This window comes from Pteronotus mesoamericanus, unplaced genomic scaffold (assembly GCF_021234165.1).
Source record: "Pteronotus mesoamericanus isolate MK-2021 breed Mesoamerican mustached bat unplaced genomic scaffold, CSHL_Meso_final contig_90, whole genome shotgun sequence".
In the NCBI taxonomy this organism is placed as follows: Eukaryota; Metazoa; Chordata; class Mammalia; order Chiroptera; family Mormoopidae; genus Pteronotus; species Pteronotus mesoamericanus.
The window spans coordinates 10,446,854-10,472,204 of NW_026555277.1; the positions used below are offsets into that span (position 1 = coordinate 10,446,854).

At 46.6% G+C, this 25,351-nt stretch overlaps 1 protein-coding gene across 1 annotated transcript in view; it reads right to left on the reverse strand.

The window, feature by feature from the left end:
* The window catches only part of SMARCAL1 (SWI/SNF related, matrix associated, actin dependent regulator of chromatin, subfamily a like 1), a 51,758-nt gene that overhangs the window by 23,225 nt on the left and 3,182 nt on the right, over positions 1-25,351 (reverse strand). Inside the window, exons 4-10 of the mRNA XM_054585679.1 lie at positions 25,056-25,106; positions 21,826-22,032; positions 19,476-19,526; positions 14,818-15,004; positions 11,172-11,322; positions 9,401-9,559; positions 6,314-6,379 (exon numbers count right to left, since the gene is read on the reverse strand). Coding sequence (XP_054441654.1) covers positions 6,314-6,379; positions 9,401-9,559; positions 11,172-11,322; positions 14,818-15,004; positions 19,476-19,526; positions 21,826-22,032; positions 25,056-25,106 — 872 coding nt within the window. The remainder of the gene's footprint in view (positions 1-6,313; positions 6,380-9,400; positions 9,560-11,171; positions 11,323-14,817; positions 15,005-19,475; positions 19,527-21,825; positions 22,033-25,055; positions 25,107-25,351) is intronic.

Here is a 25,351-nt window from a genome sequence, read left to right on the forward strand (position 1 = left end):
CTCATAAAAATAAATAAATAAAGGTGCAACAGAGGGAAGAGAAATGACTCCTTATAAATATACAGTATATACAATTCTCAAGATGCACTTTTGCCCTCTCAGCAGCCGCCAATACTGACTTCCATTATGACAGGAGAGCTATGAATTTCTCCCGCTATAATTTTCCCCAGTTCAATTACCCAGGCCCTCTAATTTCCTGCACAGTTTAATGCAGGCTCATTAAAATAACAATGAGCTTCTTGAATGACGTCTGTAGCACTGCTTGCCTTGGCTCAAGGCCATTTGAATGAAACAGGGAAAATGAAAAGTCTTATCAATAAGAGAAAATCAGCCCATCATCCCAAACCTATTCCCCAGGTTGCTGCTATTGTTGCCCGGGGATGGAGCCTGGGCAGCGGCTCTGAGATCAGGCGATGGAAATTCACTCCACGGTCCTCTATTAGACATTTACAGAGTAGACTCAGTGCCGTCTCGGTCCTCCCACACACTGCCCAGGCGAGGGGGTGACAGAACCGTTGATGGGCACTGGTGGGTGTCAGGAAGCGGAGGCAGCATCATGGGAAAGGGCCGGCCTTGAAAAGAAACCAGGACGGAGTTTCATCAGTTAGGAGATGACTTCGCCTGCTCCCTGCTCAGCCCCGACCCGTTCGTACTGTCTTCACTGTCATCCATAATGCCTTTATCGTGCGCAGCTGCACATCATTTATGTGTCACCCTCCACCCCTGAGAACTTCCAACTCTAGGAAAATATAAATGCATAAAACTACATAAATCAACACTACATCGAACACTTTGCAGTTAACCCCTCTGTCTAAGGAAAGAAAACAGCACCCAAGTAATCCACAATGGAACAAAGTAAAAAATAATTTTTATGTGGCCTGAGAGAAATTATGTGATTGACAGGAGCAGACACTGTAGGGGGCAGACGACCTTGAAGGCCAGGTTTAGCACTTGTGCGTCACGGGTGGGGCAGCCCTGCAGGCCGACAGCAGGACAAGTTGGAATATATAATTTGCCAAGGAGAATCCGATGAAGTAATTCAAAGCAATAACCTACAGATTTAAAAAAATGAGCCAGGAGTATGTTCTATCGTAGGAAAAGAGCTGAAACTGTTTTTTATGATCATACAAGATGCAGTCTGGGAATTCTTCATCACTTTCTGTAGTTACCTCTTTTTTTTCCCAGCTGAGCCAATAATTTGCTTTACTGAATTATTCTGATTGGCCATAATATATTTCACCAAGACCCCAGACTAGGAAAAAAGTCATGCTCCCTAAAGCTTAGTCCCATTCTTATAGCCAATATCATTCCTAATGGTACTCTCAATAAATTTATGCTAGAGGCAAAGCCCCCTGTGATTTAGAGATAGAACATGAGAAGACAGGTGACACCAAAGAGGCCAAGCCCATACCACCCAAGTGTCCCAATATTCGTTAGTCCTGATGTGGCAGGACTAACCTGGCATTGAGCTGTGTTTTAATTTGGAAGTCATTATAGAATCTTTAGAAAGGAGAGTGGCAAGCACAGCTTAGCTACAAGTGACCAAAAGTACAAGATCAAAGACAAGTGCAAGAGTGTAGCCACTCCCCAAGAAGTAACAAGAATCAACACCTGTAGTTTCATTTAAAGCCTGAGCACAAGAGGGAAAACTCAATGTTTAGGAGAAATCCAGCGACTGCAGTCTGCGTACAAGATTGAGCTTCTACTCTTCACTGCTCCTGACAACGTCAGTTCCCGTGACAAACAAGACCTAACCAAGACAAATGGCATCATTATGACCACTGTTAACCAGAAGCCACCCCAAGGACCAGCAGTGAGCCACCTACCATTCAGTGATACCTGGTAAGTGGCCTTCCTGAGTCTCTGGTTAGGTCTATACATTTCACATAAAAATGTTTCCTTGTAAATTTGAGCCTTTTTCCAAAAAGAGACAAAGTCCCAGTCACAAGTCTGGATGGCACTGTCTTTACTAAACTGATCTGCATGATAACTGTCGTGCTTTCAAGCTATGTGAGTGCTGCTGCTTTGGTATTAATGAAATTCTGATGCTACATACAAGGCAAGTAGTTCTTGGCCAAATAAAGACTGTGCCTACAGGTGTACTGATTAAAAAATACAACAATGTCATGAGCATATGTCAAATGATATACAGGGTGGGGCAAAAACAGGTTTATAATTGTTCGTATGGAAAAAATAACACAATAATTAATAAAAATAACACGAGAATAAACTCTGTGTTTCACATACTCACCACTGTAAACCTACTTTTGCCCCACCCTGTCGTTACAGCTGATTAAAGTTATGCCATTTTGAACTTCAAGGCATGCAAAACACTCTTGTATAGTATTAATACAGTACACATAAAGTGGGGGTTTTTCCTTTGAAAAAACGTCGACTTTAACTTAAGTATTGATCCCATACTTTTCATTTTAAGGCTGATTCTGTGATGAAACTGAAAAAATTTATCAGACTAGCCAGACCCCAGGGACTCCTCCTGTAGTCCGGTCACCTGGGGCAGAGCGCCACATCCTCTGGACGCAGAGGAACTGGGTTTTGTACTCTCTATTTGCATATTCTATGAAAAGATAGTCATTACTGTGCTGCATGCAATAGTCAAAGCCTGGTTACAAATCCATCAAAAGGAAGTAGATAAAACATATTATGACATATTCTCCAGAATGCTACTACTCAAGAGAATTCTATTTGTAAGAAGGCGGTCAAGTCACCTGGAACGAGGTGGAATGAGTCCCAAGATACACTATGAAGAGAAGAAAAGCAGGTGCAAAACCGAGGCTGTAGAAGGGTCTAAGAAGGGAGAAGGAAACATGTGTGCACTTACCGGGACACAGGTTAGTTTTTAGAGGTAAACCTGAAAATATGGTTTAGTATGGCTGCCTTTGGGGAAGGAGATCAAGGCACTGGGGATCCAGAGGTGGGAAAAGGAAATATTTTCATTTTATACCTTTTTGTACTGTTTGCTTATATCATCTATTTAAACTACTTTAATAAAAAGAAAGAGCTCATACATTTTAGACCACTATTCTCATCTCATCTAGCAAGTCAATAGATAAAATAGTAAAAATGACTCTACTCACACAAGAAGAGAGTTATTTATTAGGAAAGAATGGTGGGATTCTGGAGATCTTTTTCCCTCTAAAGAAATAATTGGGTATGTTAATAATGTTATAATATTGTTGTAACAATAAAAAGCACTGTATGTAAAACGCAGCTAAAGAAAACCCAAACACCTCTCACTGCTCCAAAGGGAACACGCTGCTAACCTTCGGTGCTCGGCGCGTGGGGAAAGAGGCCCTGTGATTCGGGCGGAGTGGGAGAGGAGATGTGATGCCTGCCCAGACTGAAACCCACAGGCACTCACCAAAAGGTAAAGTTACGACCCAGCAATTCTGAGTAAGGAAATTCACCTTAAAAGGACAAAGTAAGAAAGCTACGAATATGCAGATGATGTTGATTTGCAGAATTATTTATAATAGCAAAACAACGTCCGACACTAAGGGTTAAACTATGAAATATGTTCATGTAACAGATGCTCAGCAGCCATTAAAAATGATGACCTTGCCCTCGACTGACATATTAGAAAACTAACCAAACTGTTAACAGTGGTTTTCACTGTTGGAGGGAATAAAGATGATTATAAAAATGTTCTTTATAGTTTTGTCTTGCCTACCGCATTTATATATAAAAATAGACTCTTGCTTAGTAGCCCAGGCAAACAGCGCTATGGAAAGAGAGAGCGGTCACACGCCCCTGGCCCAATGACACCAGTCTCCTACAATCTAAGCAACATGTCCCCTACACGTCATTTGTGAACCCACATTGTCCAGATGTGACCTTGCCCGGCTATCTCACAGATGATATGATATAAACTAATTATCTCTTCATGCACATTTGTTGAAAGACCTTGAAATATTAAAAATTTTGAAATATATTACCAGAATATAGTTCTAAGAGATGCACGAGTTAGAGAAGCAATCAAGAGATATTAATTTAGGTTCTCATATGACCTTTCTTTTTTTAATTATATAAGTTTTAGGCGTACAACTTCATTATCTGATATCTGTAGACTCCAAAGTGATCATTCCCAAAAGCCTAGTCGCTATCCATCACCATAAAACCAATTCCCTCTACCTCTTTCTAAGTGGATTTTTGAAGGCCTATTTTACTTCTAACTCTCCTCTTGTTCCAAAAATACTTAGATTCATTTCCTCAGCATATCTAGATCAGTGGTTCTCCGTAGAGATGGGAAGCAGTGATTTGCCCCCCAGGGGATGTTTGGCAATTTTGGTTGTCACAATGCAGGGGTACAACTGGCATTTAGTAGTAGAGACCAGGGATGTTGCTAAACATCATACAACGCGCAGGACAGCTCCACACAATAAGGGATTATCCAGCCCCAAAAGTTAATAGGTTGGCAAGGTTGAGAAATTCCAGCCTAGACGAAAATACAGCAGAGATGAAAGGTTAACAGAATAACACAAAACGCCTCACCCCTACGTCCACTCGGTCCTGACAACAGTCTGGCATCATGTGAAGTCAACTTTATAGAGGTGAGAGGCTTTAAGGCACCTGCATAAACAGCAGACTGTATTCCTGACTCCTGTTTTATTGTTAACTCACCCAAATTCCACAGCAAATGCACAGTAGCATAACAACAGTTAAAAGATTTGCTTTAAATATGTCACTTTGAAATATGCCCATGATATTAAAGATGTAAATGCTGCTTTAAATGGCCTGGCTCAGAAGCACACATTTCAGAGCCCAGCGTGTGGTCCTGATGCCCCACCAGGCACTGGCTGCACTCACAAGATGGTTCCTGAGAAGCTTCCTGTTACACTGATAATGATACAATCTATCCATTGTGCAGTTCCTTTTGTCTAAACAATCAGGGGTACAGATTTAATTTTAGTTATAGCTGTAATATTGGAACTACAGTACCAAGGTCTACTAACATTTTTCAAAAGAGTACATATTAAAGCCTCCCAAAAGAAGGGCGGCACTCTGGGAAAAACACTGCATTTAAGAGTGTCCATAAACGGCTCTCATATTTAAGGGAAACATGAGCAGAGGATTGAGGTTTTTAAGTAAAGGACTTTTATTTTTAAGTTCAGAGCACATGACATAATCCTGCTTTGGAAGGTGTATCATATTACTTGCTATTATCACGTAATTTGTTATTCCTAAAACAAAACACAACTTGAAATGAGTAGACACTTGTGTATGTCTTGCGGGGAGGTGGAAAAATTAAGTTAATTTTCAAATGCTAGTAAGTTGCACCAACATCTAACACAGTGGTTTTCCCTAGTTGAGGTAGAATTTAAAGCTTCTTTTAGGCAATAAAAGCTACAGTTTTAAAATGCTATACACACAGACACGAGATAATATGTAAATAAAACAACTAAAAGCACAAGACAAACATGCACTTTTGTTTGCTCAGTGTACACAGATTCCCCCCAACATCACCTCTGAGATCCCTACCTTGTTATGAAAGAAAAAGCTACTTTTCCAATTTCACTATTTCCCCCCAATATTAAGAAAAAGCTCACTACAAATGGAAGGAAATTTGGGGGGTGGGGTCTTCCCTTTGTCGGGACACAAAACACGAGTCTGGAAGTGCACGCGGAGGAGGCAGGCGCTTCCACGGCACGTCAGGGCAGAGCCCTTTCACAGACAGATTCGAAGCCGTGCTATGCTGCGGCACCCCCTCCCCCAGCCTGACCCCGCAGCCAGGACTCAGCCAGCCGGGGGCTCGCTCGGCCCACCACCCCAGGGCCGGGTGGGTGGACGGCCGGCCGGCCGACCCTCCCGTGGACAACACAGCTCAGGATGGCTCAAGGGGAGGGCCTCAGCTTACACGGCACACCTCAGTGTCACTCATCTCCCTCGGTTCCAGGGCACCAGAGAGCCGTGCTCCGCGGCGCCTTAGAGGACAGGCGGTTTCCGCTGGGCCGTAGGACACGCCGCTGGGGGCCCCTCGGCCTGGTCCAGGAGGGGCCCCGGAGACCTGGAGTGCAGTTGCCCGCCTGGCCTGGGACTGTCAACAGGTCTTCGCCTTCGAGAGGCAGAGAAAACTGCACCGACCCTGAGCTCCTTAGCAGGATGGCAGCAGGAAAACGGAACCCAGCACCACAGCCCTGAGCAGAGATGCCCTAAGGTGACACTAAGTTGCATCCATGGCCCGCAGTCTGGAACCTGCAGGCCCCGCTTTCCTGGACCCCGTGCCTGCAGAACAAACTACAGCCGATCTCAATGCCAAGTGGGCTCCGGCACCAAGTCCACTCGCGGCGGGACTCACCTTGAGGAGGGGCATAGCTGCGCGACAGCGGGCAGTCTTAATGTTTTTGAGGAAGTGAGATTCATCCTGAAAAGAAACAGGCGGGTAGGTGAACAAGGACAAATTCCGTGTGCAAGGAAGCAGAGCCCACGTTAAGCTCAGCCCTGGCACAGCAACACATCAAAGATCCTCCCTCCGCACTTTCTCATTCAAGGAGATGGCTATGGGCCTGGGTCAGGCCCCCGGCTCTGGTGAGTTTTCCATTACATTCTGGGCAAGTCACTTGCCCTCTTTAGCACAGTTCTGCACCTGTAAAGTGGAGTTAGTGACTGCCCCGCCCTGCCCACCTCGCAGGCTGTGTTGAACAAACGTCCGAGAGGGGGTCTCTGCTGGGCCCCACCCTCGCCCCTAGGGGCTCACAGTCCGGGAAGGACGTCAGCCACACTGACAACAGATCGGAGGATGGGATGAGTGCTGTCGCTGAAGCAGGAGTGACAAAGTGCTGCGGGGACTTGGAGGAGGGAAGAAGGCAGGCTTTCTGTCCTCAAGGGACCGATGGCCATGCTTAGAACATGGAGTTTGACTACTTACAGCTCTGTATTCTGTGCATAAGCAAACTCGAAGATGTCATATTTTCTAAAGCTCATTGGGTGCCTAACACATTCTTATTATTCTGTGGGAAATTTTTTATTTTGGTACACATTCCAATTACTTGCTATGTGAATCTAAGCAACTACTTGGCTTTTCCACGGTGCCAGTGTCTCCATCTGTGAAGCGGGTATAATACCAGACCCTAATGCACTGGGCTGTCGTAAACGGGCTCACACATGGAAAGCCCTTAGAATAGTCCCGCCACTTAATAAGCACTCATTGGTATCAGTCGCCCTAGCATAGCGATACCAGGAATATCCTGGCTTACTGCTAAAGACCCATGAGCACAATCCCCCCCGCCCTGGTTCTATTTCAGCTAAGATGAACAACAACAACAAAGGGACCTCAAAAGCATAATGCAGGGGAGTGTGAGATGAATCCCCAAATGTCACTGTATCTATTCCCAGAAACCTGGGGTGTGGCATCCATACTTCTGTCTGATGGTAAGTCCACATGACAGACAAGCAAAAGGGTTTTGTAGAGAAAACAGCACAAAGTGCAGAGGATATGGAAGGCAGTGTGGGCTCTTTAACCAAAGGGTAACAACATACCACTATTATAACTAACCACAGGAATAGCTTCATGTTCAAAACTGTGACATCTGAGAAATATAACATCTCAGAACCGTCACTTTATGCCTTCCTACAGCATTTCTCTGGAGTCGGAAGAGGACAGGGATCTTCCGTAACTGAAGAACAAACCATGAGTGGTGGTCAGTGGTTTGCTAAAAGTCATATGGCAGATTAAGTCTTGAGTCAGAAACAGAAACACAGGAATTCTAAAGCCTGGTGCGATCCAGCTTCGATCAGTGGCTCTCCATTTTGCCAGCTCTGTGCCTATGGGCAAATTATGTAACCCTCTCTCACGGGCAGTTTCCATCAGCTGTGAAATGGGGACAGGATCCGCCTGGGGGCCGCTGGGAAGAGCAGCGATTACAATCAAGCCCCTGACACAGGAACACGCGAGACCTGAGGGCATCATTCTCCCTGCGCGTCGCAGCACCGCCTCCACCGTCCTGGGGTACTTCGTCCAGTGTTTTCATTTCACATGCACGCTGGCATTTTTCAAAGCTACACCTGAATTGGTGCCAAACCAGAAATGGCTCCCCCAAAGATGTGGTACCTTTTAGCTTTGAAAAAATATAAACATTTAAGTTTGCTTATGCTATGAACACAGTATGATTCTCATGTCCAAATCATTAAAACAGACCCTTCTCAGAGCGGCCACAACACTTAGTTCACAAGTCTATGAGAGCGCTAAAATGTATTCTGTGCATGTGTCTGTCTGTCCTACTGACTGTACCCCCCCCCCCCCCACCTTGTGCACAGCGCTGTACAGGGTGCGGAGCTGGGACTCAACTGCTAGTTGGACCGATGGAGAAATGCACCCCCATCCCCCCACCCCCAGCACACAAACACGACAGTCACTCCTGTGCCGGGAAACCCAAGGCACCGAGTCTCTACGACAATCTTGTCATCCCACTCGGCTAGGACACGCTCCTTCTGTGGGTGTCCTGAAAGCTCCTTCCTTTCTCTCCACCGAGATAAGATATGCTCTCCAACTTGGAGCATAGAGTTCTCCGCAGTCAGTCGAGAATTCTATTTTTCAGAGAAGGAAAATGCCACTGGCTTTTAAAATTCGCACATTTGAATGAAGAACCTTTCATCTCATCTGGAGGCACTGGGTTTCACTGTTTTGCCAAAAGGAAAAACGCGGGTACACTTCCGCTGGCAATCACCCACCGCAGGCTTCACCCCTGAACGCTTACCAGCGGTCCCCTGCCCTGGGGATGGGAACTGCACAACAGGGGCAGGGGCGGAGAACACTGCACCCCTTTCGGAAATGTTATTTGTGAGCCGTGACATACAGCAAGCTCCTGACAGCGGGGGCTGGAACAGCCAAGAGACCGGGAGAGGGAACGTCAGCAACTGAAAGGTGTGCCGTCACTCCTGGGAGCGGGACCCTGGTAAAGCCACCATTTAAAAAATGACCAGAGTGAAGAGTACTTTCCTGGGCAGGGCGGGGCGGGGCGGGGCGGGCGCGCCTTTCCCTCTGCTGGAAGCAAGCTGATTAACTGTTTGAACAGGACGTCCGTGCCTTTCTGTTAAGACGGCGCCAGACGCAGGCCCACCGTTGGCAGTTCCAGGGCTGGGGTCCACCTGCGGGCCTTCCACACATGCCCTCGTGTCAGGGAGACGGGCTAGAACCCCCAGCACAGAACTAGTAAATCGCATTTTCCAAAAAGCTCCCCTGGGAATTCTAATATGTAGCCAACGCTGAGAACCGCCAATTTAGAGAAAGGAAATGCCAGGTCGCCACAAAACGAAGACAATGGTTTCTGTTCTCCTGGAGTCCGAGTGGGGCTCTGTGCAACAACTCTCGCTGACAGATATGAAAGATTAGGGACTTTTAAGAAGAAAGTTTCTACCGAGATAAAGACTTTGCCAAGTCACTTACAATGATGACGACTTTAAAAGGGGTCTTTATCTGTTTTTCCAACTTGCTCAGAAGGTCAAAACTGACAATGTTGACCAAGCCCGCTGTCAGGCGGTCCTTGCCGGTCACCACCACATTGATGTGCTCTGGGTTCAGAGACGGCAGCCACTGCAGGAAGGCCTGGGGAGGACAGGAGAGAACCAACCCAAAAATGATGATGCAGCCCAGCCGCTGGCCACTGTGACCCCAGCCAATCCATTAGCTGCACTCCTCCACGCGGACCAATGTTAACGCTTCCTCAGGATTCAGCTTGGTCCCTGTCCCTCCACATCCTCCCACATTTGCCACAACCCTGTCCTCACAAATGGCAACCGTCCTCATCTTCCTCTTAACCCATCCACTCCCCTTCACTTGCCACTAATAGAACACTTCCTTCCTCTACAGGCAAGTGCAGTCACAGCAGTCACTCTGTGATGTCTGTGGATTTCATTTCTGTGACCACTAAACAGCACATTTCTGCAGAGAAAGAACGTGACTATTTTAAGAATTTTATAAAGGAATTTTTAGCAGAGCTCAAAACACTGAACACACTAATGGTGATATTTTCTATAAAGCACCTGCTGTCTCCACAAGTGCTGCCATCTCTAGCCAAAGCCAGCACCTAGGGTCAACAGGAAGCCACCAGGCACCTCCCTGTCAGCGTCTGGGTGCTGTCCTGGCGTGTCTGGGCTGACACTACTCTAATACAAGGGGTGCTGGTTCTTTCTCCAGCCCCCTCTGACCATCTGACCCTCCCCTAGGATTTTTTAGGGTGCTCTAGGAATCTAACACACACAAAATAAGTAAGTGTTGAATTATTTGTTTCCAGAGGTAATGGCAGAATTCAGATCACAAGGGCCGGAAAAGAATGTGGCATTGTTTCAATGCACAACTTAAAAGTTTGGCTTTCTCTTCCGTTGGAAGGGCAGGTCTGGTAACCAGGCTGAGCCGCTGCAGGCAGAGCTGCTTCTTCCCCACAAGCGGCTCATGGGGGGCTCAGGAAGAAGCTGAGGTGTGAGGAGGCTGGCAGCCACCACCAGCAGCGTAGAGCTGAAAAAAGCTGAGAGCATGAACTGAGGCTTCCTTCCTCACCAAGTTTGCTTATATGGGTTTTTATTCATTTCACAGAGCCACTCTGATCCTGGATTTATGGCAGACAAAGCTCAAGGCTGAGCAATAATAAAGCTGAGTTCATGTCAGAATCTTTAGCTACAAAGGCACCAGGTAGACAGTGAACCTCCTGTCCTCGCCCCCTTCTACTGAGTGCAAAAATCCTGGGCCAAGAAGACAGGAGAGGCGGCCTCAGGGCCCTGCGCTGCTCCTCATGAGCAGGGAGGGTGGTGCTTACCCTCTCTGAGATTCAGTTTTCTCATCCATAAATGGGGTTAATACCCACTGTGTCTACCGCACATGGCTATTGTGAGATTATGGGAACTATATGTTTTGAAAACTAAGTGTGGCACAGATGAAAGGTGCCATGATCAGGGGTGCAAGAGGGAATCAGGGAGGGCCTGCCAACAGAATGAGGGGAGTCCGAGCTCTGTGACTCCTTGGATTTTTTCTCTGAAGGTCTGACCGGATGCTACGTCAGAGACCCAGGAGCCTAGCCTTAGGAGGCCATCTCGTCTTCCCTCCCACCTTCAGCTGAAACAGATCTTTGAAGATCTCAGTCCCCATACCCCAGCTGTTAGTTGGGTCCTCTAACCCTGAGGGAAACCTTCTTTGTCAAAACCACAACACAAGGAGACCTGACCTGCTCCCAGGTGAAGCGCACAGACGACGGCACCACGACCAGGAGCGGCCACTCCTTCCGGTAGAAGGCCGCGATGCAGAGGGCTTGGATGGTCTTCCCCAGGCCCATGTCGTCGGCAAGGAGCAGGCGGCCTCCTTTCGCGATGGCAAAACTGAAAGCAGACAAGGTAAGGAGAGCGACACAACACATTTCCCAGGGGCATGAGCTCGCCTGCCACCAGGCCACCATGGAAGGAAACACGCATGGCTTGGTGTGGGCTGCTGCACCAGCCAGCAGGGGCCCAGTTCCTGAGAAGAGACCTGCTCCCCGAACAGGGAAAACCAGGAGTCAGCTGGGGGGGTAGAATCATAATTTAAAAAGAACTCAAAATTGGGAAAATGTGAAGTAGTGGTAAAAGGTAGGGAGAAACTCAGTAAGATAATAAGGTCACAGAACCCCGGGGAGGAAGTCTGCAATAAGAGTCACCCTCAGCCCAATGTAAGTGGAAGGACAGTGGGAAACAGTCTCCAAGGAGGGGCGGCAAGGAAGGGGAGAGGAATTAGAGATGAGGATCAGCGAAGACGTTGTGCGCACAAGGGCAGAGCGAAGGCGCTTAGAGGAGGAGGGGAGTAGCCAGAGGAGAGGATGTAGCAGGGTGTTTGTCCACAAGGGAACAGCAGCCTCCAGGGCGACAGCTCTCGCTAACCGTTTGTGAATAAGGGTGGGTTCCACTCTTCAGGAGCCCAGGTGGCCGGAGTCGGAATCCCCACTCTACCACCTCGAGGCACGTCATCTAACCTCCTTGCACCTCAGCCACACGTGGGAATAACAACAGGACCTACCCTAGAAACTGTTTCTAGGATTAATAAAGGTAAAAAGTAAAGCACTTAAAACAGTGCTTGATAACACTGTAAGGATCAGGGGAATGTTCGAAGAGGAGAAAAATACTCAAAATACAAAGAGTAAGAATGACTTGCTCGAGTCACCTGATGAGTCAGTGAAAAGCTAACAGGATCCCTAGTGTCAAGTGTCTGATCTCCTGCTCCAAACACCAGCTGTCACTCATCTGATTCCTGAAAAATGGATCATTCGCTCAGACCCCTGATAATAAGCCAGACAAACAATTCTTTTTCTTTCTTCTCTCTTCTCTCACAATAAAGACAGAGAATGTAGCCTCTTCTAAATAGCAGCTGGTATGGCCAACAAGAATTCTAGGCTGCATGTGGCCTTTCTGAATTGCCTGGAAATAGCGTTTCTACCTCTCAAAGTGTTCAATGCCGGTGGAAAAGAGCAGCAGATCTGTGGGTGGCATGAGGCCAACATGCCTGGGTTTGGCAGTGCACGGAGACAAGGGGCATCTCATCATGGCACTTCCTTGCCCTCCCTGCAGTCACAGAGCCCACCCAGGGGGAGGGAACATCCCTTCCCACATCCCCTGGGCAACGGTCACCAAGTTCCTTCAGCAGAAAGGCAGGGGCCCAGCGGCCGCCACCTCACCTCCCTGACCAGGCCTTGCTTCCTCACCGAGGCACACCCACCTCCGTTCCGTCTTCTGGGCCATCTCCAGGACGACCCCTCAGCACAGACAGACAGGAGGAGGGCACGTGTGAAAAGGTGTATTTTTACCTCACTTTCTGACTTACAAAAGTGCTGGCCAGGGCACGCAGGGAGCACCGAGGCAGCAGACCCACAGGACCTCGTGTTGCAGCCTCCTCGGTACAACCACTTACAACGTCGCATGGTCATTCTCAAAGCAGAATGGACCCCTGCATTTCAGCCTTTCCTTTTCCCCTGCACTGAGGTAGCCCAGCTAAGGAACCAAGCAGCCAAAAAGGAGAACAAAGCAGAAAAAACCCCACCTGGGTAAAAAGAGAAACAATCACACAGCTGATGCCGCCCTCCGCAGAGCAATATGGCGTAACAGAAAAAACGTCATCATCAGGTTCACTCGTGTGAGCTGAGTGACTTTGGGCAGACGGCTGTCCTTCTGCGTTTCGACTCACACGCCTCCCTCGGGAGACCATGTATTCAGTCGAGGAAGCTGATAAGTATCTAAGAGATTTTGCTCCATAGATTTAAAGGAGTTTTCAAATGAATTCTTACATGCAAAAACAAAGCAAAAAAACCCCCCAAAAGCATGGAAGTCCTCTTCCCTCAACATCAAACCCCTCCTCTTCAGAGAATGAAAGTTAAAATCTGGCTTTCATTAGAAAGTTGGAGACAAGTACCGTTAGCACTCGCGCAGCCCTAGAGAGGGAGACGGGGGCCATGGGCTACTCTGTCCTGATGCGCGCACACCCCCAGTGGTGAGGAGGTTAACTGGCGAGGCCCGCACACACCAAGTGGGTTCAAGGACCTCTGCTGGAGCCACGAAGATCTGGATGCTGAACGCAGAGAGGGCAACATTAATGAAGAAGCCAGAGAAAGGGCAAAGGAAAAAACCACCCTTAGCCCAAAGGACATAAGAACAGATGAGGGAATGAAATGGCGAGCTGTGCTACCTCTGAGGGACGAAGGTGAGGAAAATGAAGACGAAGGGGTGGGGAGAGCCGGGGCCCTGGAAGTTTGCAGTAAGAGTCACCCTCAGCCCAATGTAAGTAGAAGGACAGTGGGAAACAGTCTCCAAGGAGGGGCGGCAAGGAAGGGGAGAGGAATTAGAGATGAGGATCAGCGACCTCAGTAAGGTGTGACTGTGCCGTGACCACACCCAGAACAAAACCCTGTCTTGAGACCACAGCCCAGCTTTAACCAAACCACCACAGCGGGCTGGATGCAGACAGCCTGCCTTCACTTGTCAGGCCCACCGACAATTTCATCCCTCCCCTTGCACAGGACTCCCCCCACCCACACTGCCCGTCCACAGACCTGACTTTCATATTTCTGGACAGACTATCAAGACCTCCTCCTCCCTTTCATTGACCTCCCATATTTTCTCTAAAAGGCAAGTTCAAACCTGTCACTTTGCTTATCCCAAAAAACTCTGGAAAAAAGGACAGGTCAGGCCACAGGTTTATCTTTCTTCTCTCTATAATAAGTACACTCTGGCTTTCCTTTGGAAAACTACCACCTCCCACTCTCCGTCCAAGTAATTCGTGTGAGGCAGAACCTACCCTGTCGCTCCACGGGTGGCCTATCACCCAGCCTCACCAAAAAGACTTCCATGCCCCCTGGCCACAAGGACTAACTGGTTCCTGCGTCAGCACCAGATTCCATGCATTTCAGGGTAGGACCCCTAGGAAAGAGGTGCTTCCGCTGGGTTGCTGAGCTGACAGATGTGAGCCGGAAGCCCCTGGCAGCCCCAGCTGCCACACTTGAGCGTCCAGCCAAGAAGAAAGCAAACTAAGAGGAAAGCAGTGCTGAGAAAGGGACAGCCTCCTGATGAGATCCCTTGAGATCCTGGGTTTTCTATCGCACACACTTAGAAATCTTCAACTAGTCTGAATTGGGTTTCTGGACACCTGCAGTGCAGAGTCCTGATAACTCATGGGATTTGAAATCAATGGTTACAATCAGTCTTTGGTAACAGCACACCTGGCTGTTTAATGTCTAAATGCTCGTAGACATCTGTGAAAGATGAGCGTTCACAAAAGGAGGAGCATCTGAGCCCAGCTGGTGGTGAGTGAAGAAATACGAGCAAAAGAGAGCAAGAGGAAGATCAAGGACCTACTTGACTCCAGCTCTCTGAAAGGGCAGCAGATTAGACACGAGCTTGGGGTCCACTCCTGAGAGGTTTGCCTCAGGGACGTCTGCCGTGAGACCAAGAGACGTCTTCTCCATCTGAGAAGCGAAAGCCAGGGTCAGTGTCTTGGGCAGAGGACTCAGCTGAACTTGTGGAAGGCAGCGCACCCTTTCGACTGGAAAGAAGAAAAGAGGCATGTGAATTGGAGTGTTATGTCCAAGAGATCTTGGGAAAGGGACTGGGCTTCAAAAAAGTAACCAGGGAAAAAACCTGGGGCAGACAGAGTTTCATGCCAGAGGACAAATTCTCCCTCTCTACTCCTTAACTTCTGCAAATAAGAGGGCAATCGATAATGTGAAATTGATTTTCTATACTACACAAATGCTGTAAAGAACTATAAAGAGATTCTGTGACAGATCTTGTTTTAACCAAAAGTAATTCAAAAATATATCTAAGTATTCCCACTCAAATAAGGACCCCTATTTGTTAAAAAGTTCAGTCCAGAAAAAACAAGAGTTAGAATGAAAACATCCTGTCTTGTTTCCATTCTTCTTGTGTTTTATTTTGGTTTCAGTGTTTGAGAAGTCAGAGAACCCTAAGTCGCCCGCTGCCAACATGCAAGGAAGCCCTGTGGTCTGTGCTCCTCTGCGAGATGTTTCCGAGAAAGACAAGTAGGATGGTAGTGCTACTTATAAATGACAGCAAAGGGCAGGGTCCATGCAAAGGCCACCAACCGGTAAAAATGCATGTGGCCCTGCACACTCTTGACCCTTCCCACAGGGGAAAGACGATCTCCTCGTGAGAGGCGAGTTTTACAGGAGTGACCTAGTGGTGGAGCAGCTAGAAAGTCCATTAGTCTGAAGGTGACCTGCTGGCTTCCTCCCCAGCCTCTAAAGCAGGTGTTGGCAAGTGAAGGCCTGTGGGCCAAATTGGCTTGTTTGTGTAAAGTGTCACTGGAACGCAGTTTGCCAATGCGTTTATGGATTGTGGCTGCTTTCATGCTACCACTGGCGGAGCTGTGTAGCTGGAACAGACTGCATGGCCCACAAAGCCTAAAATATTTACTACCTGGCCCTCAACAAAAAAAGTTTACCAACCCCTGATAAGTTCAGTCTCAACTATTACTAAAAGTGACCATGATTCTGACTCTTTCCATTAAAGCTTATCTTTAGGGGTCTTTACTTTCCTTCCAAGTGCGAGGTTCCAGACCTCCATATAATGGATGGGGAAATCTCTTCTAGTCAAAAGCCATTAACCTGAGTGGGAAAAATAAATTACCTGAGATCTACATGGAAATAAAAGCAAATTAATTTCACTCATCTTGCTCTTCGAAAGAATTTAGGCCTCACCTGATTTTAAAATTAAGAGGGAAAAGAACTTCAATAGAGAAACAGAAAAAGAATAAACCCGAGATACAAATAAAACATACAATTGGGGGGAGAGGGGAAGACAAGTTAAAAAACTGCAAAGTTAACGATCACAGGCCTAGAGATCACTGGTGGTAGAATTATCATTAAACTACTAAACACAGCCTGATGTCCTATGGGCTGTAACTATCTAGATGTTCTTCCTTTGTAGATTGTTCTTTAAAAAAAAAAAGAAAAGAAAAAGGTTTTATTTATTCTGAGAGAGAGGAAGCGAGGGAGAGAGAGAGGGAGAGAAACATTCATGTGTAAGAGAAACATCAGTTGCCTCTCGCACACCCCCAACCAGGGACCGGCCTGCAACCCAAGCATGAGCCCTGACTGCGAATCACGCTGACACCTGTTCGTTCACAGGCCAGCGCCCAATCCACTGGGACACACCAGCCAGGGCAGAATTGTCCTTTGAAACATCTAATTAGAAGAGTGAGCATGGCGTAGAGATCCTCACTTGCTCTTTATCCCTTCCCTGTTCAGAGGCGCCCTGGGAGAGTCACGGTATCTCGCCAAGGGCTCCTTGTCCTCAGGAATCCAGTAAAGGGAAACCGGGTGCATTTCATTTCTACCCAATATTATTTGAGATTCCAAGGTTGTAAGTCCTCTACTCCATATGGTCATATTTTATTTTTTCTTAATATCTTCAGAAGGTATGACAAGTCTTTTGCCACAACAACCAATTAGCTACCATTGCAAATACTAAAGTGAATCTGGAGGACTGAACCATCTACTGCTACCTTAACTTACTTTGTATTGGTAATACATTTAAATCCATTCTGTCCTTCACTAAATATGCGTGCCAGTTATTTCTGGAAGGAGTCTGCAAGAGCAGAATCACCAGGATAAGAAATTAGGTAAGGCTGACGGCTTTAATACAAAACAGCCTGTCCATACTGGTGCAGTAATACATTTTATGCCTCCAAATTAAATCTGAGCATGCTGATTTCTGCACTCTTCAGGAGACTGAGCACTCTATGTGCTCTCAGAAACCACTTTCATTTTAATCCTAGTAATCTTCAGAACTCAAATTCCTGATGAAAACTAAGACACGGCTGATAATCCAGCTGGTATGAAATGTGGTGCTTTGTAAGCATTATGTTCTTTCAGCCACTCAAGAGGAAAACATCAGCCTCCACTGTTTCCTACCAACTACTGTCTCCAAAACCCTATGCTGCTAGTTCGGCCAACTGGGTGTGTTTCGGAGAAAGCCCACACTTGTCAACCACCGTGGCTGTCGTCCTCTCCCTGGGCTGGGAGATGACAGGAATAGGCTGTCTGCTGCATGAGTCATCTAGAAGTCGTTTCTGTGAAATAGCTCTTTGGCAGACCACTACTGAGCCACCCAGCAGAGATATGAATGTTTTCAAATAGCAGCTGACGAGACAAGTCATTGAGGGGCATGCGGAATCCTTCTGGACTGTGACAATCAGGAGAAACAAAAGGCCTGATGCCAATTTCACTGTCCGCAAAAAGCCTCAAGTCGCTTAGAAAAGAGAACAGAAACCTCTTAAATTCACCTAATCTGGAAAAGATAAATATCACCACCTCATCAGCAAGCATTCTTATACTCAGAAGGTCTTTCATAGAATTGGGATAATCGGTCTTAGCTTCCACAAGACATTGTAATGATAAGATAGCATGTAAAAAAAAAAAAAACAAAAAACCAACAAAGCAATCTGAACTCTGAATCTAGAATTAATTCCAGATCGATGGGATTATTAATAACAAATGGAAATTTTATGTGTGGCCATTATGTGCATTTTTCTGAATGAAGAATCATTTTCATCAGATATTCCAAAGAGTATATGGCCCACTAAAGATTAGAAACCTTATGCTATGTGAGTTGTGAGTTACGGTTTTCAATGTTACATTCATCTGCTAAGGCTGTAAGTATCCTGCTTTTTGTCATTCCCTGAAAGTCAAGCGTTTATAACTAATATATTCATATGTGTTTCTGTGGTTGAAAGACAAAGTGGTGAGAGGGAAAAATCCACTCTTACCGGTCACCAAAAATTCAGCTTTGTCCAAAGATTTTGCTCTGAATCACACGTTCCAAATGGCAGCAGCCATGGAGTCTCAGATCCTTTCTGCTTCAGCTAGCGTTCCCTGATACTAAGTATCTCTTCATATTCAGCATTAACCTTGAGTTTGCAATAGGTCTTTCTTTCCTCAAGGAATCAGAAGCCCTTCCCTTATATATAATTTCTGGCAGTAGGGCGCATCCGGATTAAAGACAACCCCTGCCACACTCCCCCCTTTTTCTTTCACTAAAAGGACAACCTGGACCCAGAGTGTTGAATTATCTACCTGATGTCCCATAGTAAGTCACACAAGGAGGAGACCAAGGGAAGAAACCCAGCTCTTCCTCTTCTACAGAGCCCTGGCCTGGTGGGCAAGACAGTCAACGCCTCAGCGCTCCCTGGGCTGGATCATGTCCTCCCTGGCCTGACCAGTACAAACACTGGCTGGGAGGCCCAACAAGTCATCAGGGAGTCAGGCAGGAGGAATGGTTATGCCAGGCGCATACCCACTGCAGAACTGTGACAACTTGGAAGATGGGTGACAGACCGACATTCAGGACAGGGTGAGATAAGACCACGTCCCCCATTCTCGGGCACATTAGAATGTATTGCTCCACTCAAGCAAGGCAGAGAGGAAAAATGAAAAGTCCAAACTGGCTTCTCCTTCTTATAGCTATATCTGTACACATATTCCTTCCCTTGGTCTGTCTCCAAAGTGCTCATTAAATGCATATGCGTCCCGGCCTAGGCTTCTGCCTCTGGCAGAACTCAGCCCATCCCGAAGACTGGTACCGCTGAGACTCTCCAACCATCCCTGATTGTCTGGTTCTGGAAGTATTCTGAGGGTCTGTTCTCAGAGGGAGCTAAAGTAGCTTCCATCTGAGCTGAGCAATCCTAGCTCACCTCTGATCCCCATACTTCTCTGATGGGCGGAAGGTTTCTCGGCCTCAGGAATCTGACTAGCAGTGCTTCACTCACCCTGACAGAAAAAGAGACCTCGTGTTTGCTCGGGCCGTCGTGAAGCCACCATCTCAGCTTATGGGGACGGGGCTGCCAAGAACATCTCCACCCTTACCTGTCCTGTACGCATCATGTGAAGTCACGTGGTGGGAGGAGGAGGACAACCTTTTAAAATGTATTACATTTAAGGCAGATAATTAAAGCCTAACAATAGCATGATATAAAACAAGCAAGGTGAGCATCTCACTGAGTTTATTGTGCTCTTCCAAGAGAAAGTTCCACTTCCTGGTCTTGACATCTGCAACGAGAAGAAACAAATAAGCAAACATGACATCCTGCCCTCTGCTATGTCCTCACACATACTCAATCCCTGGTTTCATAACCCTCCAGTGTGCTCGGATGATGTGGCTGACCCTGTGCTTGGTACAGGGCATACAGAGAGTAAACTGAGAAGTGCCTGCCCGTGAGGCTTCTGCGAGTTAGGACAAGCAGTCACGGTGACAAGACTGGGTTGTAAGGCTGCTGATAAACTGCTCTGGAAATGCGTGCCTGGTGTGGCCCACCAGGTCAGAAATGCCCTGAATTTCCAAGATAGGGGATAATAATGGTGGCTTACACTTACTCAGTGCTCGTTTTGAGCCAGGCACAGTACCATGAGGTTCACACGCACCATCTCCTCTGCTCCTCACTATGCTCCAAGCTGGGCACTATTTTTAGCTCCATTTTGTACCTGGGGAACAAGCTGCGCGTGGTCCGCGTGGTCACGCAGCCTACATTTAAAGCCCAGTTCTGCCACCTCCTAGCTGTGCGGCCTAGCTGTGAGGGCAAGTCACATAACTTCTCTGGGGCTCAGTCCTCACATCCGAAAAAGGAGGATACTACAGCCCCTGCCTCTCTGGGTTCTTCTAGGGATTACTTTAAAGTTAAATGTAAAGTGCTTATTGAAAGCGTGCCTGGCAAACAAGGAGCGCTCAGGGAAAAAAAGTTATATATTACGATTATGATTATTATTATCATGCCATCTGCTGATTAGCATCATGTAGCATAAAATACATGCAGTATTAACTAAGCAGGCTGAGCATCTCACTACCTAATACTGGCTGATTACTTAAGAGAGCTTTCCCTACCAATCTGCCTTCTGAGCAAATCAAGAAGGCTTCCACTCGATAAATGCTTTCTGGACAGCAAAAGCGACTTCTCTGCATGGCCACTGAGAAAGCAAGGTGGCCTGGGAAAAAGCGCCACGGGCGGAACGAGTCAGACGCAGGAGAAAGACTAGGCAGCCTCGGGAGATCTGGCCGAGCCCAAAAGCTGGCTGACAACTCCTTCCGTGGGAACCCTGTCCTGACGGCAGCACAGGGGAGAGCGAGTCCGTAACCAGGAGCTATGGCAAAAAATCCAATCGTCGTTTTTGGATGTCTGGGTGTGGGCGGGACCGGGTGTCAATATTTTAGCTCTTTGTATTTCCAAAACAGCAGACCACATGAGAAGTGTAACTTCAAAAGTCGCGCTTTTCAGAAGACAGAGGTCAACTGTACTTGCGTATTGAGGGTCACCCCAAGCTAAAGCCGAACATCCTGACAGGGCAGGAGAGGCAAAGAACCCTGGCCCCCGTGGGAACAGCTCGTCCCACGCCTCAGGCTGCGCCCAGCACATCTCATCCAAACTGCTCACCGGCCGGATCTCACCGGTGACACCAGCCAGCACCCCTCTCCTCCCGAAGGAGCCCCGGGCCCGGAGGAAAACTCTCCGAGCAAGTGATTCCACGGAGGCTTCTTCCCTGATGTGGCCTGACTGACGTCTCAGAGGCAAGAGGTTTTAAGAGCTTGCTTTCTACTTGTCTAGGGAAAGGCTAAAACCATTTCAGAATTGGAGTATTAATCCATGAAAACCACACTGTTTGTAAAACAACATGGTCCAAGCTGAGGAGAAAACCCAGTTCAGGATTCTAAACCTGACTTCTGCCACATATTCTCACAGGGCAGCTTTAGAAGAACCTCATGAAAAATAAAGCAAAATTGCTCAGCTTTGGCCAGTGGTTGCCAATCATGGCTGATTTTTAGGTTCTTCTGGAGATTTTAAAAAATACCAATGCCCAGGCCCACCTCAAGCCATGAATTCATGTCTCAGGGTGGGACGCAGGCACCGCATATACCCTGGGGGTGGGGCCCAGTGATCCTGTTCACCAAGCCCTCCAGGCAGTGCGCTCAAGTTTGCGATCTACTGTCTTAGTCTGCAGAAAGGCATTTATTTTTAGGACCACCATTTATTTTTCAAGCTCTGTTAGGGACAAAATATAAACAGGTAGGTTTAAATGGCTGAAGCAGGAATTTGTCTGCTTCTACCAAGAAAACACTGACCAGGGGACTGGTGGAAACGGTGGGGTCTTCTCTTCAGGAGGCCTTTGAGGACTAATGGGGCTCACTCTGTGTTCACTATCTGAACAACTTAGACGTTGCCTTTCTGTAGTAAGAAGAGCAGATCAGAAAGGCTCTACCAAGAAAGTCATTTGAGTGTTCAAACAGAGAGAAAAACACTCTACTCTGAGACACAGACCGCAATGCATCCTGGGCCTCAGACAGAGGCCGATTACTTGCCGTAATTTCTGGAATCCATCTGTTTAAACACTGCGATCAGCTCCTGTGAATAGCCGATGTCGACCTCGAAGCGGGCCCGGGAGATGAGCAGGCACTGCCCTTTGACGAACGTAAGAGAGGGAGCCGGAGGCAGGCGGCTCTGAGCCAGGCTGCTGGCCCCGTCCAGAGGCTGCAGGGTGACCGTGGGCAGGCGCTCGACTGCTTTCACTGCCGAAGAAGAAGAGAAGAGCAGATGGTCCCTGGAGGCTCAGGCAGGCAAAAGTGCAGGGCAGGGGCAAGGCCAGGGGAGCAACACGTGGCAGGGAGGCGAGAAAAGGCACTGCTGAGTGGGGAAGCTTTTGCAAGCGTGCTTTCACGGAGGCTTTGGAAGTTTCAGTATTTACTGAACATAACTCTTCTGCTCCTTAAATTTACAAATTAAGACATTTAGAAGTCGGAAATTAACAGGAAGGAGAGGGGTCTCACCAGAACGAGCAAGTTTATTAGATAGTTTCTGTTGCTGACGTCAACACAGCGGAAATCTCCCACTTGACCCTACGCTGCTTGGAGAGCCAGGGAGAGGGACAAAGGCCCTCCAGGCCCAGAAGCATTTGTGAGCTTTATTTTATCTATTTCTTTATAGATGAATAGATAGGACTACATAAAACTAAATTGTCAAAAAACACAAACTAAGTTGAAAGGCAAAACTCTTGAGTAAAGATACTTGCAAGAAAGAGAAACAGAGTTCACACTCTAAAAAAAATACCAAGACCACAAAAGATAGAGATGCCACCAATTGAAAAGAGGAGGGAAAAAGACTAATAAACATACGAAAAAATGTTTAATTTCACAAATAATCAGAGAAATAAGAAGCTATTTTTTTACTTATAAAACTTGCAAAATTGAAAGAAAAACAAAAACAAAAACAGATGTCTGCATTGCCAGTTGGGAATAAAACCCTTTGAAAAGCAAATGATTCAACCTCTGGGAATATCTCCCAAATATACAAATTTATGGAAAAGGTGTTTCTTATAGCTTTAATACTGAAAACAACTGGGGGCAAATTAAAAGACAAAAAGTAAATCATTTAAGCAATTTATGACATATTCATAAAATGGAATATCATATAACAAATCATTGTTTTTTGGAAGAAATTTCAGAAAAGACAAACATACCAAAAGAATATTAAGTACAACGGTATAATATTATTTTTTTGGAAGTCAAAGGGTCCCAATAATGGCACCCACATTTTCATCATTCAGAATTAACTGTGAGCATGTATCAACACTAAGTGAAAAATGCAAGAAAAAAAACTGCATTACATAGATAAATATTTATATATTTTAATGCTATAAAAAATGCTGGAAGGAACAAAACCAAAATGTCAGTAGTGGTTAACTGAATGAGGAGCTTATGGGGATAGTGTTTCTTCTGTGCACGCTGGTATCCTTTCCACATGTTCCATGATGAGTGTGTGGTAGAGTTAAAAAGCCAAAATCCAGAGGTACACCCAAAGCAAAATGACAGAAAAGACTGACAGAAACAGCCTTTATACATTGTGTCAATGAAAAGCAGAACCTGCTAAGACACGACAATCATGAACCTATCTCAAAATTTAAAAGAAAGAATACAAAAATTCATAATCGCTGCAAGAGTGTTCAAGGTAGGTATATCTTGGTCAATAGCCAATCAAGTGTGCAAAACACTGCTAAGGACACAGAGGAGATAAACAACTCAAAATCGGTCAAATTCATCTAAAAGCTATATGCAGCCCTGACCAGTGTGGCTCAAATGGCTGGGTGTCGGCCTGCCAAGCAAAAGGTCACCAGTTCAATTCCCAGTCAGGGCACACGTCTGGGTTGCAGGTTCAGTCAGGGTGCATGCTGGAGGTAACCAATCGATGTTTCTCTCCCTCTCTTTCTCCCTCTCTTCCCCTCTCCTTAAAAATAAATACATACAATCTTTAAAAAAAAAAAACAACAACAAAAATAAAAGCTATGTACAGACTTCTGTACCCATTAAATGGTTTTTAAAAATATGTGAAGCACTATAAAAAGCAGCCACACAACACAGAAAATCTAAATGAATTTGCAAACAGAAATTATCCAGGTCACCATGCATTGTGGTCAGAGAAGGGAGTTAAAAACACAATGTAACAAACAAAACCATAACCTTGGAAATCACTGGTTTAATCTGAGCAACATGGGAGCACTAGGTGTCAAGACCTGCGATCTTAACTTAGGGCACAGGTTCTCCCCCTCCTAACACTTCACAAAAGGATTAAAGTAATAGTAAAAATGAGCCTCCCAAAAAGGTCACCAGCAGCTACCACAGAAAAGCAGGGGAGGCCAAGAAGAGAAATAGGGACTTCTGCAGGGAGCTGTCCCATCCCCCCAACCCCCAGAACCTGTGCTGGAGACACCAGAGAATTCCGCCCCGTGCCCCATGTCTGTGGAGGAGGGACCTCACCATGCATCTGTATGTTTTCCCTTTTTGAACTGGGGAGAAGGGAGAGAAGAGAGGGGATAGAAATGGCTGCTGGGAGATGTGAGGACACCCAGGGCAGAAGAGCAGACTTCAGGCACCAGGAGGAGGTCACCAAAACCTTGGAGTAGGGACAGTCAACAAAATCTCAAAAGTGATACATGCACCTAAGGAGCCCGACAACAACCTGACCTGGCCTCCCCAGCCCTGGCCTTGGCTGGAGTCTGCCTGGGCAATGCCCCTCCCTGCGCTCTCGAGTTAACTATGAGGATTTGGGTTGTTTGCTGAACTGTAAACCTTCCTGGGAGCAGCAGCTGACATAGCTGCCTGCCATGGCTGGAGCCAGTAATCCAGTGGGAACATGCAGCCTCAAGTTGGACTGTCTGGGTTTGAATCCCAGTTGCACAATTTATTGGCTGTGTGACCCTTTGTTAGTTACATACCCTCTCTGGGCTTCAGTTGTCCCATCTGAAGAGGGCTGTTATAAGGAATAAGAGTTAGGATGTGGAAAGGGTTTAGTACAGCGTGGAACACAGCAGGCTCCATCTAATGCTAGCTTTTGATAAAATACTAATGACTATGAGCCAAGGAGCTGCCTCACTAGGCTGGCCATTGTGAGAAGGAAGAAGAGCATTGGGATGGTGCCCTGAGAGCCATCTGAACCACGAGCTATAGCTCCACATCTACACAGAGCACATCTATAGCTGCGGAGAAACTTTTCAACACCCGTGTTTTCCTGCGTGAGGGATGACAACACACCTACTTACTCAGGGCACTGTAGTCGGTCATGCTGAAGTTCCACGTCTTGGTGTCAGGATCTGAAATGAAACACAAATACTTGGTCTGCTCACACACAATAAGGCTGATGACTGTTGTTATAATTTGCCCTTGCACATTCAATAAAAAAGCTCATTTAATGAATGAGTACTAAATTCAAAACAGTTGGCTGAACAAGACCCCACTGACTTACAAAATCCTTGAAGAGGACAAAGAGCAACTATAAATGATAATGCTTTTTATTCTATATTGAGAAATTCAAGTCAGCCTCTGCAAATGTTATGGG